Source organism: Lipophrys pholis, assembly GCF_963383615.2.
Source record: "Lipophrys pholis genome assembly, chromosome: 6".
Taxonomy (NCBI): domain Eukaryota; kingdom Metazoa; phylum Chordata; class Actinopteri; order Blenniiformes; family Blenniidae; genus Lipophrys; species Lipophrys pholis.
Window position 1 is genome coordinate 23055989 of NC_137629.1, and position 14014 is coordinate 23070002.

Below are 14014 nucleotides of genomic sequence, written 5' to 3' on the forward strand. Positions count from 1 at the left end.
CAACTGGAAAATATGCTGCCATCATAAAGAAAACCTCAACCTTATAGCATTTCCTTTAAATACATTACTGGATATAGCTCATTGCCCAATAAAGAACAAAAATACATGTGATGCAGTTTGAGAGCAGCGCAAACAAATATAGCAGTCAGCTTTATTAAAGTTTCTCACATTTGCAGAGTGAATGTGGTGTAAATGATTGACTTTGTTTTACCAATTTTCCCCCCAGGGAAGAAAAACACACATTTTAAATAAAACACACTGTTTCTCAAAACTCTTGACACATCGTTTTTTTTTTTTTTTATTCAAAACAAAAATATAATCTTTTTGCGCCGTTTTCCATAACATTTTTTCGATGGCACCATTTACAGGCCTACATATGGTATTGTTAACAATGCAATTTTGATTGATTCCCATCGGACACTAACAATGTTATATTCCTCCCCCATTAGGTAAAAACCAACACCGTGAATAGTTGTTGCTCTGTTCAAAAGTTTTGAACCTGCATGAAACAAGCACAGTAAAAAGCAGCCATTGCAATGATTGAGCCAGGATAACAGACAGATTCTCCCCCCCCCCATAGCGTCAACCCATATACCATTTAGAATCAAAACATGGCGACACAGAACACTGAGGCAGGGATGATGGATAGGACTCCTCGGTGATTGTTAAACAGGGCAGGACTTGAAGATGGAGGATCACAGCTGGGATGTTTCACGATCCTCCCTGTTCCTTCTTCTCCTGGGCGATGTCTGCAACCGACAAATGGCAGGCGGTTATTTCACACACACACACACACACACACACGTAAAGATGGGCATGCACCCATTTCAAAGAAGAATCTGACCAGTTTATCATATTGCAAATGAACAGCTTGGATACCGATATTGACTTAGAAAGCAAATAGAAGTTTTGTTTGATTCACAGAAAGTACAGGCCTACATTATTAAGAAAAGTCCATAAATAATTAATCCCAAGAACAGATGTAATTCATGTTAGTGTGTCGTGTGGAGACGGGTCCCGAGATACAGAACACAACCTCTGTATAAACTAGATTTCTGACGATGAGACGATGCTTTAATGAAACGCTTGCATCAATATGTGTGGACTTCTTTTTCCTCCTGAAGATTAATTTAAATCTTAATTCTTTGTTTCTTTACCCCCCGCCCCCCGAAAACAAAGAACCAGGAGTAATCCCAGTCAAATATATTAACAATCAACACTTTAAAAAAAATAAAAAAACCTAACCGTGGTATAGAATAAATTATACATACACACTAAAATTGTCAAGTAAGTGAAGTTATAGACAAGTGGCCACTTCTCTTCAGAAAAACAAATAAATGAGTTAATTGTCACTGAATTATACATTTAAAGAAGAAAATGTACAAAATGTGATGAAAAATGCATTATTTTCCATGTCATCATATTGAATATATATTTATACAAAAAGTTAATTGGTATCTAAAAGAATACCATAGACATCTTTCTCAAGTTTATGTAAAAGATGAAATACAATTTACATAGAGCTGACCAATAGATTACAGGTATTTAATTGTAGGCAGTTTCTTTTATTTTTATAAATTGTCTGTGATAGGACTCAATTTATTCCAATATCATGAAACTAGATCGGAGGAAATTGGATAAGTTGATATCCTCAGCCTTTAGCCGGTGTAATGATTTGAGAAACGAGGGGAAAATAAAGCTTAAAGACTTCAAATGTGGGATGTCGTATCCAACCCAGATTACATGACTAATAACTGAGGTTTTCTCTCGAGACTCAAGCAGCTGCCTCCAGATCCATGAGGGAAGCGCACAAGACACCTGTACTTAGCACAGCGTAGGTGGCGACAATGACTAATGTCCGACTCCAAGTTGAGCCGTTATATGCAACATGAACGATGAGAGTAAACGCAGATTATATAATGAGTTTGGCACAAGAGTCAAAATAATAAGGGAATGTGTTTAAAAAAAAAAAAAAAAAGTCATGTCAGCTATAGGAGAGGGAAAAAAAAAAGCACATATTTTCAACAAACTTCAGGTGGAAATGGGGACAAGATTGAAGAACACAGTGAGTTATGACTCATAAAAACATGCACCAAACAGTGCCAACAGCTTCTGTGCCTCTACTCTGATGTACCTCTCAGGGCTGTATTCAGATTAAGACAGCAGGGAGCCTCTCAGCAGCAGGAGGAGCATTTCGACACACTTGCATTCCCCTGTGGCTTATCGACAACACAATTTATGATTCAAGTCTGCACTTTATTGCTTTACCCAACAGATATGGCAGTTTAGACTTCCGTGGAAGCTCAACCCGTCTATGTGAGGTCGAGTTATGACACGACAAAGAAGCCATAAAGTGTAAGGGTGCGGTGTGTGGGTAGTACAAGAAGACTAACGGGTGTGTACCACTAGTTAATCAGTGATGCGTTTCATTGCAGTCAGTGCAATACGCGGGGAAGGAGTTGAACCATAAATGAGCCACGATTGAAACAGGGGGCAGACGAGACGCCTCGGGAGTCTTTTCTTACCCTCTTTAGTTGGAAGAGGGTTTCTCTCTTTTGTGTCGGTCTTCTTCAACTTCCCCTTGTCGAACTTTGACACTTCTTCCTTGACTGGATTGGCGTCTCCCATTTTGGACGAGATTTACTAGGGAAGAATAAGAAGAAAAAAAAAAAAAAAAGAGAGGGAAAGGTTATCTTTCTCATCCAATCCTGTGTGTTTGAATGGTGGAAGAATGCAGGAGTAGGCGTGGTAAAGTGATCTCAGTGACAGGATAAGATGTTGTCTGCAGTACATGTGCAGACAGGTATACAGGCCACACCTTAGGCTTCATTTTTTTGCCTGAGCTATGCAAGTCAGTCACAAAAGGACAAGAAGTAGCTTGTACTCGCCTGAGCACAATGCACAAACGCTGTGGTTTCATATTCCACTGCATTGTCAGTGCAGAGTCACAATGGAGAAATCGTGCATAATAGACTTGATTTACTTGCACCTGCACTGCATGTATGTATGTCATTCAACATAAAAGTGCATTCAATGCAGCTCAAGGCATGACGAAAGGACTTTCAAGGCGACCATGTTTTCTGCATTGTTCATCCTGCAGTGATTGGGGAAAACGTGTGAAGCTTTCAGCCAGGCCATTTTCTCATCGACACCTCCCACACCTTCACATTGCACAGTCTGCATTTCAGACGACTGCACAAGCACGGTGGGTGTATTTTACAGGAGTGTCAACACCCTATGTTGGGTTATGGCAAAGTAATCATTCTGTAAAAAATTATCATTTTAAAGAAGGACAAGAGAAATGACCTGCGAAACTTTTAGCTGCCAGATCATTTCCGTCTGCAGAGCATGTGCAGGTGAGACAAACATTACAGTTGGTGTGCAGAGGAATGCAGCCCCTGTCAGGTGTATATATATATACATATATATACAGTCACATATGTCTGGACCGATATGAATTCATGGCCTTTATAAAAAAAAATGTTGCATAACACCACCGACTATTGGCTTTAAAAAAATATACATTTCTACAACTTCCGTCATATTACATCCCATTAACGACACGCACATTTCACAGCGTCTATTCAACACTCAAAAAAAAAAAGAATTAAAATTATTATTTTTTTTTAAAAAGAGTGGTTTTACCTGGTGCAGGAGTGCACGATGAGACTGAGTTCTGCAGGTAAGATGCGTCTGTGTGGCGTAATCCGTGCAAAGCCAATGGTTTAAATAGAGACAACACGCCCTTCTGCACGCCAACATGGACTCTGACGCTCCTTCTCCCATTGGCTCCCAAAGCTCCCGAGAAGGATTTTGACTGGATGGGTCTGATTCCTCACCGCCCCTTCCCATCTCCTCACTCACACTACAGACCCGGACAAAGTTCTTGCAGTGCTGTGTTGCAATCATTTGAATCATCTGTCAATTCATGTACTTGCACGTAAGAACGGCTGAAGTGCCAAATAAGCTTCTAATCTCCTTTTATTGGCGCCATGGGTGCTTTTATACGTTTGTCTACCGCCATCTAGTGGACGATCCGTAACACGACAGGTTCATAACGCTCCATCTTGTAAAATGCAGCGAATGTCTGATTAGATTTATTTATTTGTTGAAGCACTTTAAGAGGAAATGTGGCAATCTTCTGTTATGGCCTCAAGGTACCGATTCAGCACAGTAAACAAGCATATCTGTCTATCCACTTTGGGAAAAGGAAAACTTAAATCAAGCATAAACTGAGTGACAATGCACCAACTGTTCAGTTCCTGATTCACCCGACCAGCATATGCTTGAGCTGCACATCTTGTTCAGTCATGCCAAGAATAGAAAATATTCTAAAATACTCTTCTCTCTTTCTCCGAGCCCTGGCATATAACTCAAAACACTAAATTTATGTGTTTGGGTCTATGTCATGATCGTGGCAATTGTACGTAATTTAATAATTGGAAACAAGAGAATGAGTGTGTGCCTTCAATGGATGAGATTAGACAGTTTTGCATATGCATCTTCCATAGTTTACGTATACAATGTAAATGCTTATCTAAAAAGAAAAATAACAAAATACAGTTACAGTTCGAGAAGGCAAGTAAATTAATGGAACATTATAAAAGTTCAGAACAAAAATGTAATTTTCACTAGCAAAAGACATTTAAATGGCCTAACAAATGACCCTGGAGTAAATAACAACATGTCATTTGCATAAAGAATGAGCGACAATGACAATCCTGAGAAAACATTGATTAAATACAAATCCGAGACATACACCATAAATATATATATAGACTATAGAAGCATAGAATCCCTAAGATTTGTCATAAACAAGCTCACAAAACTTGCTTTAAAGGAGACCAAAAAACAAAAACAAATATCCCACTTCATGTTATTTGTGACATATGCTCGCCCTGCTTGATCAATGTGTCTGTTTATAAACAGAAATGTCACCATTCCCTATCATTTGTTATGATTTAGCATACCTCACACAGTCACCCAGGCAGTGTTGGGTGTGGCTGAGCAGGGCAGATTCCTGCTCCACACCTTTACCATTACAAGAGTAATACAATACTACTAGTACCTGCGAGAGGCTGGGGAGACCCCCCTCCCCAAGAGGTAGAGAGTCAAAATCAAGGTAGCATTTGCTAAATTACTGTATGCCGAATTAAAGTTCCACACGTGGGTCAGCCTTTTGTTTGTTTCCTTTCTCATCATGCAACTCTTTTTGTTCACTTCTCATGCTGAGGACTGAGTACGGCAACTTTTTCCACCGCAATGCACCGACTTCCTGTCATGAAGAAGTCGTCTTTAAAATGAAACTGAGTCGACTGATTCCTTGTCAAGCTTCTAAAAATAGTGTGTAATCACTGCATCCAAGATGTGTTTTAGAAAGTGACTTGTGAAATCAAAATAAAGGCCTTTGTGAGTCACCAGCACCATATAATCGTCTCGTTTGTTGGTTTGAACCAGGATCATGTCCTGCAGCTACATTTAATCCTCATAATGGTCGTTTTCCACTTTGGGCGTTTTGTTCACAAGCTCAGCCGTAAATAATAAACCCGAAAGGTGTCCGACTCCCTTTGACTTCAGGCTGACGTAACGTCACACTGGCTCAATGTCACACAGTAAAATCTTACAGGACACTTGAATAGACAAGAGCCATTTCTACAGGTCAAATATGTGCTCTTCTTTTTTTACCGAGTCATCAGAACAGTACAAACGCTGTAACCACCAGCAGTGTGTGCTCAGGTCACTTCTTCTGGAGGTCGTAAATCGCAGTAGTGATTCCCCATGTGATGCACGATCTCAGAATAACCAGGGAGCCTCCTCGGTACAGGAGAGCCAGACTCCGATGTCGGGACCTCCACAGGAGCCTCCAACAAGCCAGGACCCCTTTCACCTCTGCCCCCACCTGTGCCTGCATGTTTGCCACCAGCACAGAGAGCGGGTACAGGGCCAGGCTGATGGCCATGGAGGTCAGCGCTCCTGAGATGAAAGAGGAGGCCACCGGGGAGAGTCCCTGCCCCGCCACGACCGCACATACCGGGCCCTTCAGCCCAAAGTAGAGGGAGCTGCCGAGCGTGTTGCGAGCCGCGATGGGCAGGAAGGCTCTGTAGAACCCTGAGGACATCCTCTGTGCTTTCAGTCTGACAAGGACACTTTTCAAGGAGGGCAGCTGACGGTCATTCTGGCCATTCTGTAACACATTCTGAACACGTTCGAAGGGAGCGAAGACCACAGCTTCTACTATACCTGCACCAAACCCGGCCAGAGCGGGCAGGGCAGAAGCAGGGACGGCATTCTGGGGTGACTCGGAGAGTTGGTGATGGATGGTGTCTTGGAGGCCAAAGAGGAGGGTCCCATTCAGTGTCCTCATCAATAGTGGCGGAGCCACACCCCTGTACAGCTTCACCGGTCCCTCCTTGTACAGCTGTCCCACGGCCTGGTGAACTGGGGTGTTGTGGATCTGTTGACGGAAAACGGTCTTATAGACTGGGAAGACGACGAGGGTGGGGAGAGTGGACACCAAGCTGGAGGTCCCCCCGTGCAGGTAACTGCGGAAACGAGCCATCGGCTCCCCATCGGGCTTAAGGTCAGCACTTCTTGCCATCCTTGAAAAAAATTTAATAAATAAATAAAGCTGTCACAAATCATGTCAGACTTGCACTGATTGAAAACAAACACACGGAAAACAAAGACCACCTGACAGAGAAATGATCCTCGGCTAACTTAAAGCATGTGGACATAAACAATTACTCACCCAGCAAGCTGTCACCAGGCTGATGCAGAAAATATTCACAGCTGCACTTTATTCTCCGCCACTCATTGCAGGAAGCCTTTTCGTTTCAAAGTACTGCACGTGATTTCCAGTGTCTCGTGCAATCAAGCTGGGCGATACCACAATGTGCGATGTATATGCTGCGGTGTTGAAGAAAAACGCACTAATCTGCAGGACCGGCGTCTGGGGTTGACCCGCCTCATAGGGAATGACTATTGGTCAACACGATTGCGTCACGTCGTCGTTGATTGGCTGGATCATCTGTCAATCAAAGTACTCAGCTAATAAATATGACTTTAACCCTCTACGGTACACATTGATGCCTATCAGGAAACATATTTTAAGGTTTTTGTTATGTCTTAAGATTAAAAATAGATATACTTTTGCTAATAGATTTTATTTATGAAGGTGCGTATGTGAATAAAAGATAAGTGTAAAAAACGTAATTTTTTTCTGAATATTATTTATTTCTAAAAATGTGTAAGATATTCAGAAGCTTCAACTTGTCTTTTCAAACTTCAAAACATTTTTATATGAACAATTTTAAAACTTTAAAAATACTTATCAAAACAAAAATGATAACCGTTTGCAAAACCGGCAACTGGTGTCAAATTCAGGTGTTGTTGTTTTTTTTTTCCATCAATGCTGAATTTGACTACATGTGACCTGTCAGTCTCATGTATCTATCCTGGGTATGGGTTCCTGTAAATGCTCACTCTTTATGGAGAGAAATTTATTTTATCAGTGCTCAATTTCTGCACAATAACTTTGCTACACTCTTCCCTCTGGAGTATTTGCACACAAATTCTCCACACAGACAAGTAAGGCCACAGTGCCGGTTCTCCGTCAGGTCTTATTCGAAGGTCTTCCCCTTTTTCTCAAGACCTTCCTTTCATTGTAAAAGTTCAAAAGCGCTGAATGTCCTCTGGAACTCATCTTCTACCTGGGTGTTGAGTATATTCCGCTAATGGTTGCTACTGGATGTCTAACATAAAGTCTGTGGGCCAAAACCAGCCTGCAAGAGTCTCCAATCCAGCCCGCTAAACCTCCAAGCAAATTGCAAAGATTTCTAAGAAAACAATGACTTTTTAACACATTTCTTAGCAGATACAATCACTATTTTACCATTCCGGCCCACTTAAGATGAAATTGGTTTTGTTTGTGGCCCCTGAACTCAAATGTGTTTGACACCCCTGATCTAGCTGGGAAAACTCTGAATTAACCTTATGGTCATTTTTCTGGTGTCACCATAACAGTGGATTTATTACACAATCATTATTATTAACACACAGACATGTTTAGAAAAAACTAAGATACCATAGAATTATTTTCAATGTCAGTATCTTTTTAATATTACTGTAATTAAATTGTGATAAACCTCTAGTAAATCACTTTAAAAAAATACCCCAGCTAAACAAAATGTGCCCTTTCAGAGCATCACATCGTTCAAGTGATGATCAAATAATAAGATAGGGGCGGGGTCATTCATTTTTTGCTTGAATAAATTGTCAAAACCTCATTCAAAAGAAGCCACTTTACAAAAACGCTGATAGGACCGCAGCGCCCCCTGCCGTATGATACAGGACCCGCGTATCTACAACTATATTAAATGAAACGGATGAATAATTTTTCACTGCGACACACACACACACACACACACCATTTGCGTAAGATATCTGTATTAGTAAAATTCATATCAGTATATTTTATTTAAATGAGCAGCTGTTGTATTGAAGGGTTATGAATCATCACCTATCGGTGTAAATGGTCTTGTTTTGTAACTGGATAAGGTTTGTCATGAAATTTCACCCAAAAGTCAAATATCCTAAATTTTCCGAGTAGGGTACATTCCCTTGGCTATTAAGTAGCTTATCCAACTACATTATACCCACATCGATTGCAATTAAAAGCAACCATCATTAAAAGTGCAATAAAATCCCTGATGGTGAAGGTATGCCTCTAGTTGTGTATAATTCTTTAGAACTTGCAGCCCTAGTGTAGTGTGAACCAGTTAGCTGGAAGAACCACATCAATTTAGCCAGAAAAGGCTTTGGATGTTGTCCCTGGGTCAGACAGTTGCTTGTTCGTTATTGGTGTTATGCAAGAATCTTGTCCTCCTTGGTTTTATCCACCTCAACTCAGCTTGTACTTAAAAGTAATTTAAACTCACACAGTATGCTTGTAAATATAGTTCCAGATACCAGAGACCACAATAACGCCATGTTTTAAAATTTTACTCATATTTAAGTTTTATTGAGAACGCAACCTCAAATATGTGGAACATTCTTTCTACTGGAACAAAAAAAAACAAAAAACAATAGATTTGGAACACACACCAATGACAAATCTTTACTCCGGACTTACAAAAAGAAACAAAACAGAAAACCTGGAGAGAAAAAAAAAAAAAAAAAAAAAAAAAAAAAGCAGGTGAAGATTTCTGAAGGAAGCTCCAGCCTGCAGAGACCCCAAAGCTAAAAATCCAATAGTTTTTTAGATTTTCATTCTACACCTTCGAAGGGTAAATCTCACACTGAGCAAGCCCCACTCAATGAGGGCACCTCAAGAGTTGAAAGAAACTTAAAACATTGGTAACAGGCTGCAAAGACACAACAGATATTTTTAAATCCATAAGAAAACAGTAAAATGGGAGGGGGTGAAGGAGAGTGCCATTTCATTTCAGACTGTTGAGGCACTCTTGGTTGAGTGGAGCTTCAGTGGCACTGTAAACTATTTCAATACACATTCACTTCATTAATTATAATCTTTCCAATAGCAGAGGATACAAGAGCGACATGATAAACAACACTCATTCTTTTGTAACAGAAAGCACTGTAACAGCTTTAAACGCCAGAAGCTTCTGCCGACCACAGGAGCCCACCGGGGGGAATTCGTACATAAGCTCTTAGATAATTGTATGAAAGGGCTCCTGGGAGGTCGGCAGAAACTCTGCAGTCAAACGTTATGAAACGACGAAGTTCACAGCGGATAAGTAACGGTTTATCCATAAACAATAAATACGCCAGCTTGCGATTGCGCAGGTGCCAAGAAACGAAGACACTCCACTCTGAAGAGAAGGGACTCGAGTGAGGTGGGGGGGTGGGGGTGTCGACATTAGTAACAGACGTCACAGTTCATTCATTATTTCCGTGGTTAATTAGAAGAACATCTTTGTTAATGGTTGTGTTTGGGTAGGATTCCCTCTTTTCTTTTTTTTTTGGTGTTAATAGCGTACAGCTGATGGTTGGTACCAATTGTTACAAGGGAACATGGCTGAACAGGTATGACACAGACTCGCCGTTGTGAGTTCTACGAATGGCCTCTGCAAGGATCATGGAGATGTCGATAACCTGGAGGGAGACAGGAGAGGCTAGTTATGGATGAAATGTAAATATCAACTCAAATAATCTGGCATTGCTGTGACCCGAGGACTTCCAACTTTAATCCTCAATTCATTTAACCTACTGCCTCACGCAGTGTCATCAGGTGACCGTCCTGCCAGCACATCTCAAGGTGCTGGCATACTTACTTGTATTTTGGGACAATGCTTCATTTTATCCTCCTGAGGAATTGTATTGGTGACGACCACGGCCTCAAAACAGGCGTTGTTGATGCGCTGAATAGCTGGGCCAGAGAATATGCCGTGGGTCAAGATGGCATACACCTTGGTGGCACCGGCAGATATTAATCTAAAAGGAGAAAAACCATAAAACAAACCACACATTTTCACGACTGAAATACAAGCACCACCAAGGTACTTAAAGGAAGAGGTTTACTTGTCAGCGGCGTGGCAGATGGTGCCACACGTGTCGGCCATGTCGTCCACTAAAATGGCGACCCGGTCCGTCACGTCTCCAACGAGAACCATGCGGTCCACCTCGTTTGCTTTTTTCCTCTCCTTGTGGATGAGGGCAAAGTCCACATTTAATCTGTCTGCTATAGAGGTGACCCTGTGAAGCAGAAGGGAGATAATATCAATCCAACTTACATCTCGGGTTTATGGGAAATATTCATACATGGCTAATTAGAATACTGTCAGTTAAAAAAAACTAAAAAAAAGATTCTTCTCGCAGAAGTTTTTAACCTGTAAAGCACTTTGTGCTTCATTTAATTGTTCTGAAAGTCCCCAATGAATGAAGATTGATTGACTGGAACTACGCTCAAGAGTGGAACACCGATGAAAAGGAGGACCAGCGTACCTTTTGGCTCCTCCGGCGTCCGGAGAGACGATGATGCAGTTCTTCCATTCGGGGATGTTTTCTTTGATCCATTTCAGCACAGCCGGCTCCGCATACAAGTTGTCGACTGGGATATCAAAGAATCCCTGGGAAGAAAATAACAATGCGGTTGCAGGAACGTGAGGATTCAAATGTTGACAATCATGCGCAGATTTGTTATTGTAAATGCATGACTTTTATGTTTCCCTCTGTGTATTTATTCTATGTTCCAACAGCTTTTGAAATCAATTCCTAAGGGACGGTTGGTCTCTCCCTGCACTGAACTTCAGGTGTTTTCCTTTTTGAGTGACTTAACTATGGACATTCAAAAACACCCAGACACACCTATGTAAATGCAAAAGAAACCAGTTTTATGATGTAATTTCCGCAGAAACGGTTAAGTAAATAATATGAAGAGACGTGAAAAACTACAGAGTGGTGAATCAGACGCTCACCTGTATCTGTGACGCGTGCAGGTCCATGGTGATGATGTGGTCGGCGCCGGAGACAGACAGCATGTTGGCCACCAACTTGGCAGAGATGGGGGCGCGGCTCTGAAGTGAAAATAGATCTCTTCAGTCACATGGAATAAGTGAACAAGCAGACATAGCTCACAGCTAAAAATAAACACTCAACCGAGAGCTGAGCAATAGAGGGAAATTGTACCAGTCTAATGTTTTCACTTTTGACTCTTAATTATTAAAAATATCAACAAGATTGTGCTATAGAGCGACATTTATATAAATAACACATCAATTATATGTTTAATAATCATGGCACACCAAGTATGAGTCATTCCAATCGTGCAATATTTAAAAAATAAGTTAAAATGAGAGGAAATGTTGTGCAAACACAAAAAACAGAAATTAGAAGGGGGGGGGGGGGCAAGCAAACAAAAAACAACAGCAAATACGCCTTGTCGGGTGGCAGGCTGATGGTTATGGCTGCAAGCTTCTTGTCATGGTGCTGGATGGCAAATGGCATGACAGAAGTAAGTAGACAGATATCCCTCACCCCCACCTTGTCCTTCTTGTCTTGCCGGGCATAGGGGAAGCAGGGGATGACAGCAGAGACCCTGGAGGCCGAGGCAATCTTGCAAGCATTGATCATGATCAGCAGCTCCATCAGATTGTCATTGATCTCCCCACAGCCGCTCTGCACGATGTAGACATCCTCACCACGGACGCTCTCTCCAATCTCCACGCTGTCGGGGTGGGGGTGGGGGGTGACAAGGCAAACAGCACTTAGGGGAGCAGACACGGCCTGGCTGATGAGATGAGTAAACAATGGCGCGTGATTTAATCAAAGTGGGGCCAGATAAGAGGCAGGCGCACGTAAACGGAGGTCTAAACGAGCTCTGCCGTGTGGTTTTCTAACGGGTTCGTTCGCGAGCAGAAAGGGTTCGTAACAGTGAGCATGAGTTTACAGGCCACGCGTGGACTACAAGTTCCCGGTAATGCTGCGCGGCAAAATTCACCGCGACACCACGTTTCTCCTTCTATGTCGCCAGGTTACAACATTTGCGTACAAGCGATGCCCCGGATTAAAACTGTCCTTCGAAGCAGCGGCGACAACTCACCATGTTTCTTGGTTGCTGAATTTTTTCGTCACAACCTTCCCCAGCTCCAGACCCAGGCGGTCTGCTATTTTCTGAGACAGGTCCGGATGCGAGCTGCCGCTAAATATTTTGATGTTCGGCATTTTGCTGCGGTCCAGGGCTTCGTTCAGTCGAGCGGGCTGCGCCACGGAGCGTGAGGCGGGGCGAAGAGAGGCCGGGACGACCGCAGCGAAAAGACCAACAGCTGACGGGTGACTCTCAGCGAGCTTAAATGTGTTCCCTACCTATCCACCATTATGTCCCACACACATCACGCGTGAAGAAGCTCTTCCTCTCGGGGCGCGCGCGCACGCTTTCACTGGACGTCCTGCCGCGGTGACGTCATTACGCATATACGCACCCGGAGCTTTCACATGAGCAGCTACAGCAAACGATTTTTCAAAAATGTACTTATATCCCAAGGTCGACCAGGTCTCTCATTATTTTTTAGCACATTTTCTTTATTTTCATATTCCTGCCCTTTTGTGGTAAATACCAAATTAAAAGCACAAATCTTCAGTGACTAGTCAAATTGCAATGGCTTCTTATATTGGGGTTTACAGCCATGCATTACAATCAGAATAACATTGGTTCAACTCCAGTTCGAGGCCTTTTCTCTTTGAATGCTATCCCCGAGTACTCGTGTTCCCTCTAGTAGTCAAAAAGTCTGTTTGAGGTCCATAGGTGACTTTAACACTGGCCTGAGGCATAAATGTGAGTATATATGTTTGTTTCTTCCTATGTTGGCACTGAGATGTTATGGAGCCTTGCCCCAACATGTTGATTATCTTGACCCAGTCAGCTGGGATCCACTCCAGCTGTATGATTGATGGATTAGAGGTTTAATTGTTGCATTATCTTTTCTGGTTCTAAACATTTTTATGCACTTACTATATAAAAACATTATCATACTGAAAAAATATTTAATGTTATTGCTTAAGTTTTTATTGTAAATGTTCAAAATTGTCTGAGACTTACCGAAATGTTGTTTACGAATGTACCAGAATGGTGTTGCCTTAAAAAAACCCAAATCAATGCACTTCTGTCAGCATTTTCTCCAGAGTCATTATATAATTTTTATATTGATATAATTATGAACTAACTAAATGAATAGGGGAGAAAAAATATACGCCTGAAACTACATGCACCACAGTCATAATAATGAACATTAGGTCACAACTCAGCTATTGAAAGCTTTTATTTTCAAAATCACCTGAAACCTGACCACTGTAATGTCAACTTCACAAAATAGAAGCATTTGCCCATCTGCCATCAGGTAACCCCTTTAGATCCTGTCAGTTTGTCTTATCAGTAGTTAAAGCTTTAGGAGCTGAAATGGAAACTTAAAGGAGTAACTAGTTAGTATTGACTGTGAGCTCATTATAGCACAGAATAAAACTGTTAATGTAACTCTTATCAATAAGAGCAGTATCTTGG

The 14014-nt window shown here is 41.7% G+C and overlaps 2 protein-coding genes across 4 annotated transcripts; both read right to left on the bottom strand.

Annotated features, from left to right (window-relative positions):
- Positions 1–3965: 3965 nt before the first annotated feature.
- LOC308110701 (solute carrier family 25 member 53-like) lies at positions 3966–6936 on the bottom strand. The gene is made up of 2 exons (XM_080465181.1): positions 6749–6936; positions 3966–6599 (listed from the first exon to the last, which is right to left on the bottom strand). The coding sequence occupies exon 2, from the start codon at positions 6596–6598 to the stop codon at positions 5738–5740; it is 861 nt and encodes a 286-aa protein (XP_080321307.1). The 5' UTR covers position 6599; positions 6749–6936; the 3' UTR covers positions 3966–5737.
- A 2057-nt stretch (positions 6937–8993) lies between these two features.
- Positions 8994–12898, bottom strand: prps1b (phosphoribosyl pyrophosphate synthetase 1B). 3 transcript variants are annotated; one of them, XM_080464945.1, is made up of 8 exons: positions 12781–12872; positions 12560–12685; positions 12001–12184; positions 11436–11534; positions 10963–11087; positions 10540–10713; positions 10293–10452; positions 8994–10113 (listed from the first exon to the last, which is right to left on the bottom strand). In XM_080464945.1, the coding sequence occupies exons 2-8, from the start codon at positions 12679–12681 to the stop codon at positions 10021–10023; spliced, it is 957 nt and encodes a 318-aa protein (XP_080321071.1). In that variant the 5' UTR covers positions 12682–12685; positions 12781–12872; the 3' UTR covers positions 8994–10020. The 3 variants fall into 3 exon arrangements, with proteins under 3 accessions (XP_080321071.1, XP_080321070.1, XP_080321069.1); XM_080464944.1 differs by having other exon boundaries at positions 11995–12184; XM_080464943.1 differs by having other exon boundaries at positions 11995–12184; positions 12560–12898.
- Positions 12899–14014: the final 1116 nt, after the last annotated feature.